This window comes from Camelus dromedarius, chromosome 26 (genome assembly GCF_036321535.1).
Source record: "Camelus dromedarius isolate mCamDro1 chromosome 26, mCamDro1.pat, whole genome shotgun sequence".
Taxonomy (NCBI): Eukaryota; Metazoa; Chordata; class Mammalia; order Artiodactyla; family Camelidae; genus Camelus; species Camelus dromedarius.
The window spans coordinates 19,680,547-19,687,129 of record NC_087461.1 but is presented as its reverse complement, the minus strand read 5'-3'; the positions used below and the strand labels follow the sequence as shown (position 1 = coordinate 19,687,129).

The window sequence follows — 6,583 nt, the reverse complement described above, 5'->3', positions numbered from 1 at the left end:
GACTAATACCCCATTATGTGTTCTAAAAAAATCTCACAGTAAACAGTGACTATCTGGGACAAGAGAAACTTCAGTACTACTTCTAAACACACTGCACCGGCACTTGGTCTACTGAAATGCACCTGAAATACTAAACTACTACTCACGGCCTAAATGATCATTTAAAGAGGAAAGATGATCTTCGACCAGCCCGGAGAACTCTTAGACATCACAGGCTGTGTGAAGTGGTGCTGAACTGAAATATAAAAAGCTTAATTTTCTAGGAGCTACCGAGGTTCTAGTTTGACTGTACGTGGAAGCAGTGTTAGTGCTGAAACTCACTTTTAACTTGATGATCTTTCACAAAGAAAACTACACATAAGGAAAATGAGTCTTATGCTGCAAGCCGGAATGATCTTAACCAGCTATGGAATCTGAGAAGTTACCTAGAACAGGATGAAAATAAACGTAGGAAAGAACACTGCGTGTGAAGCATCTCTAAGCCATTTAAAGGCATTCGGTATATCTTAAAAGATTAAGATGCTTTAAAACAAGACCCTTTCAAAGATTTAGGGAATTCCCTTCATATATAACCAAACGTCTATGGCTTCAGCTGTCGCCCTGCTGCCAAGGTAGATGACCAGGATTCGTCACAATGGAACAATCTTCTGGAAACTCCTTAAGGAGAACCCTGCATAATCAGCTGGTTTCTTGAACCTGTGTCCAGTTTCCTTTGTTTTGTTTTATTTTTCCTTCTTTTCATTTGCACTGTTGAAAAGAGGCTGTCAGAGCAGCTGCTTGTCTCTTCCTTTAAGCCTTGCTGAGTAGCGTCTCATATACCCTGTCATCCACGGGTTGTCCAGGGAGGGCGGCGGTCTCCTTCTGTTTTTCTCCATGTCTGCAGAGTGAGTGCTCTGCCTCTGAGCCACCAGCCTCCTTTTCTCCACCTGCCTCCTGTTCCTGGTTCGCAATGCTGGTTCATGAATCTGAGTGGAGTCAGAATAAAAGTACAGTCAACTCAAGTGGCTTTTGCACTAATTTTCACAACATTCACAATGGAGCTTCCTGCAGGTCACCTGGAGCAGGGCAGAGGCAAGCCGGCCTCACTGTTGTCACGACTTCCGTGCATAAAAGCTTCTCCAGAAAAGCCACACCGCCCTGGCTTCTGTCTTACCCAAATGTCAGCCATAAAGACACTAAGCAACAGAAAATGTCCACTGGATGAACTTGCAGATGTAAATGAAAAAAGATGTAAGCAACTAATCTGCATGTGCCTTGAGAAACTGGCTCTGGAAAACTATTGGAACTGCTTAGCATAAAGTATGGATAAGTATTCCACTGAAGAAATTTAAATGCTTTACAGCAAAATACTAAAGTGAGTCTCAAGGGGTTTTCCCACCTAAGACCTTCAATGAACCCTGTACAGCTTAATCCCACGGCGTTGCCAGAGGCCAGCTCCGTTGTCTGAGCCATCACTCCAAACACCACCACCTGCTACAGCTCAGAAGTCTGTTCCGTAAAAATGTGATCAGAAATCAAACAGTTTGCACTTCCTGCTTCTTTTCATTCATTCATGTCTCTGGTCTGTGGTGACAGTGTTCACGCTAACAAGGTCACTGTTCTGCAGCCCCGCACGCAGGACTTGGCACAGGGAGGGGCCAGGGATGAGCCAGAGAACCAGAGCTCAGAGGGGCAGGGTGAGCAGGGGAAACTGAAACCCTCCTAATTCAGCCTCAAGAGGAAAGGGGAGTCTAGACGGATGCTGGGAACTGCAGGAGATGCCATCTAACCAGCACTAACAAAGTGGCTGGCGGTGAGTACCAACTACCATGGTTGGCAGAGCCAGGGCCTCTCAGGGCCAGGGGCAAACTTAGACCGGCAGCCTCCAGCCTGGGCTGCACCTCCCAGCCCCCCAGGAGCTTGAGAACCCCAACTCCCACTGCTTCTCCCCCTGGCTCAGTGTCCGTACATCCCCCAGTTACCAGCTAACTCCCAGCAAAGCCGCTAGACCTCCCTCCAGGCAGCAAAAATCCTGAAACCTGTTTGCAAATCAGATGCCCAGTTCTGGACTGTCCTCGGCCCACTCACTCTACCACCCGCTAAGACCTAGCCTGTCTCAAAGCATCGCAGTGACCACAGGAGATGACAGCCAGTGACAGGAATATGGCCAGCCCTCCCCCTCCCCGGGAAAGCAGAAAAGCGGGGTTGCCAGAACCCACCTCGTGCACCGGGGCAGAAGCACAGACGTGAGTTTTCTGGCTTCCCGTATCTGTCTGTTTCTCTCCCTACCCATAAAGAGCAAATGGATGCTTGTTTCCTCTTATTTCACTTGATGATCTCTGAGGGTTCTTGGCTGCTTTCTGACTTCTTCTAGCAAGTAAGGCACTTGGTCGCAGTCGAGGCTTGGTACTGCTGGGTAATCTGACAGTCTCTTTCATCCTGAGCCATTTTTCTTTTATGTCTTTCACTGGCAGTGCTTTTTTAAAAAGGAGATAAAACAAGATGAATGCTTTAAAAGTAGATTTGCATGTATTTACTTTAAATATTTGGGATGAAAAAGTCATAATGCTTCATTAAAGTAGCTTTTTCACTTATAGATCAATTCACAAGTTTCACTTAAAACAGAAGTACAGAAGCAAATCAGTATAATAATTTTCAGTATATCCCATTTTAAAATCAACAACTTTTAATATTTAATTGAGAAGCTTAATCTCAGAATACGAGTGATAGTTGTCTCATGGGTGACAGGGGACTACGGGGTGGGAGGACCAGTTCACAGCAGGCTGCAGAGTGAGAAGCAGAGAACCCAGGCCAGTAACAGTGGGTTAGTGGACCCACAGTCCTCACTATGGATTATTAAAAGGGTGGACGTTAAAAACAGTAGTGTTGGGAGAGGGGACAGCTCAGTGGTAGAGCGCGTGCCTAGCACGTACGAGGTCCTGGGTTAAATCCCCAGTGCATCCATTAAAAAAAGAAAAATTTTAAATAAACCTAATCCCCTCCCCTCTCAAAAATTTATAAACAACAACAACAACAAAAAAACCCTGTAGTGTCCAGAGGCACCCAACCCAAGAAACTAAAATCCTCTCTGGGGATCCTAGGCCTCAGATTATTCCTACAGATAATTTTCCAAACACAGTGACTGACTGTCCTGCAAACGATGACCAGGCACATAAGGAGACAAGACAGGAGCCGAAGACTTGAGATAAAGGAATCATCACCGACAGACCATCAATGATGCAACTGGGTTTACTCTCTGTACTCAAAGAAAATACAGGAGCTCAAAAAATACCTGTAGCAGGAGACAAAAGATGGAAAATACAGAAGAAACAGAACTTATCACTATAAAATATTTATAAACCTCTTGATATATTTTCTGGTACAAGATAAGTGTATATAAGTATGTGTTTTCAAAATCCTATTCAAAAGAATGAAGTTTCAAATAAAGACATTTTTAGACAAACAAAAACAGTGTTCACCACCAGTTCCTGTGGAAGATCATATCACCCCTCCGTAACTGACAAAAATAAACAGTCTTGATTTAGGACTATGCTACTCCATACAAAAGCCACTAACCACATGTGGCTAATAAATATAAGTTTAAATTAACTAAAGTTAAGTAAAAATAAGTATTCCATTCCCTCAGTTACACTCATCAGAGTTCAGGTGTTCAGTACCCACATGTAGCTACTGGCGACCATGCTGAATGGGACAGAGGACCTGTCCATCATCACAGAAAGTCTGGTTGAACAGACTCGTCTTTTAAAGTATTTCAACAACAGAATTCACATATTTGACTCGATGGATATATACAGAACACTGCGCCCAACGACTGCAGAATATATGATGCTGTCAAGCAAGCGCATGTGGAACATTTACAAGAATTGACATATCCCAGGCCATAAAGCAAATCTTGACACATTTACAAAATTAAAATCATATAGAATGTATTCTCGGACCATCGTGTAAAGCTAGATACAACAAAAAATTACTTTTTAAAATCTCCAGTTTTTTGATTTTTGGTTTTTTTAACTATAGTTGATTTACAATGCTATATTAGTTTCAGGTGTACAGCACAGTGATTCAGTTATATATTTTATATATATATATATATTGTTTTTCAGATTCTTTTTGATTATAGCTTATTACAAGATACTGAAGATAGTTCCCTGTGCTGTACAGTAGGACCCAGTTGGTTATCTAATTTATATATAGTAGTGTGTATATGTTAATCTCAAACTCCTAATTTATCCCTCCCCTTCCTTCCCCCTTTGGAAACCATAAGTTTGTTTTCTATGTTTGTGAGTCTATTTCTGGTTTATAAATAAGTTCATTTGTATCATATTTTAAGATGCCACATAAGTGATATCGTATGATATCATATGATATTTGTCTTTCTCTGTCTTACTTAGTATGATCATCTCTAGGTCCATCCATGCTGCTGCAAATGGCATTATTTTATTCTTTTTTGTAGCTGAGTAGTATTCCATTGTATAAATATGCCACAACTTCTTTATCCAGTCCTCTATTAATGGACATTTAGGTTGCTTCCATGTCCTGGCTGTTGTAAATAGCGCTGCTATGAACACTGGGGTGCATGTATCTTTTTAAATTAGAGTTTTCTCCAGATATATGCCCAGGAGTGGGATTGCTGGATCATGTGGTAACACAATTTTAATTTTTTTAAGGAACCTCCCCATACTGTTCTTCATAGTGGCTGTATCAATTTACATTCTGACCAGCAGTGTAGGAGGGTTACTTTTTCTCTACACTCTCCAGCGTCTGGTGTCAGGTGATACCTCATTGTAGTTTTGATTTGCATTTCTCTAATAATTAGCAATATTGAGCATCTTTTCATGTGCCTGTTGGCCATCTGTATGTCTTCTTTGGAGAAATGTCTATTTAGGTCTTCTGCCCATTTTTTGATTGGGTTTTCTTTTTCTTTTTGGATATTGAGCTATACCAGCTGTTTGCCTATTTTGGAAATTACTCCCTTGTTGGTTGCTCTGTTTGCAAATATAAAATCTCTAGTTTTGAAATTTAAAAACAATTGTTTATAACTGAAGAATAGTTGATTTACAATACTGTGTTAGTTTCAGGCGTACTGCAAAGTGATTCAGTTATACATACATGTATACATATACACGTGTATACAGTGTATACAACTGTATACACTGTTTTGTAACAACAAAATATTGTTACAAAATATTGAATATAGTTCCCTAGGCTATACAATAAATCCTTGTTATGTACCTGTTTTATATACAGTAGTTTGTTAATCCCATGCTCCTAATTTATCCTGTCCCCCTAAAAACATTTCTAAATAATGCATGGGTCAAAAGCAAATCATACAGTTGCACAAAAAGAGTGAATATACTCAATATCACTGAAGTATACACTTGAAAATGGTTAAAATGATAAGTTGTTTTGTGTGCATTTTACAATTTAAATTTTTTTTTTTAAAGTAGTCTTGGCATTCCTTTCTTAATCCTGCTTTTATTTAGACATGTTTTGAAAGTTTCTTCATTAAGCACAATGCAGCTAAAGCAGTAATCAGAGGGAAATCTATAGCCTTAAAATCAATATACCGGGGGAAAAAAAGGCAGGGAAAAAAATCAAAGGTAAGCATCCATCTTAAAAAGTTATAAAAATAAGCAGAAAAAAACTAGAGTAAGGAAAAAAGATCATAAATTAATAAATATATAATTTAAAAAACATAACATAGCCAAGGGTTTGTTTGGGAAAAAAAAATAATAGAATTCACAAACCTTTAGCAAGACTAATAAAGAAAGAAAAAAAAGTGAAAAATAAAAATAAGTAAAAATAGTATAAATGAACCAACTGGGTTACATGTGCAATGGCAACATGTGCATATGGTGACTTCCTCCCAAAACCTCACTAAAGGACCGGAAAAAGTTATAAACCCACAGGAAAAGAGCAAGGGAGGCAATGACATCAGACAAATTTGGGAAGATAAAAAGTAGAAGCAGAAGTAACTTACTGGATTGAGCAGGATAAATGCCAACTCCCTGCAGGAGAAAGGCCACAGGACATAGCTGAACCCCAGAAGGAATGGGAACCAAGGAATACAATTCCTCAGATGGCCAGTGGGACAGACCGCCTTTCCCCCAGTGCCCCAGCCCACATGCTTCTCTGACAACATAACATGAATGTGCCTCTGCTGAGGACCAGGGTCCATGCTTCTTTCCCTTGAACCTGGGCACAGAGTGGGTGAGAGGGACCACGTGGCTCCTGGTGAGAAGTCATAAAGGGTAACACAGCACCTGCCCAGCTCTCTCTCGGGAGGAGAGCCATCCTGCATGTTATGAGGAAGGTCAGGCGTATGAGGATGTCACATGTGAGTGTCCTAGGAGACAGCCCGCAGCCCTGAAGCTGTCAGCAGAGGTCGCAGTTAGCGGGCAGCAGACAAAGTCACATACGCCCCTGTGCCCAGGTCAAATCTCACCCTACAAAAACTATGAGCAGAAAGAAGTAAGAACTGGAGTTTATTTAAAACATTAGTTTTCAGGGTAATTCTGTTATGCAGCAATGGATATTTGTTCAGTAGCCCTTCCTCCAGTCCCTGTGCCAGGTGATGCCACCT

The 6,583-nt window shown here is 41.0% G+C and overlaps 1 protein-coding gene across 1 annotated transcript; it reads right to left on the bottom strand.

Annotated features, from left to right (window-relative positions):
• Nucleotides 1-764: 764 nt before the first annotated feature.
• Nucleotides 765-4,691, bottom strand: LOC116150479 (centriole, cilia and spindle-associated protein). Its single transcript, XM_064479341.1, is given in 3 exon segments — nt 765-965; nt 2,199-2,455; nt 4,682-4,691. Coding segments are annotated over 3 exon segments (468 nt in total).
• Between the last annotated feature and the right edge of the window lie 1,892 nt (nt 4,692-6,583).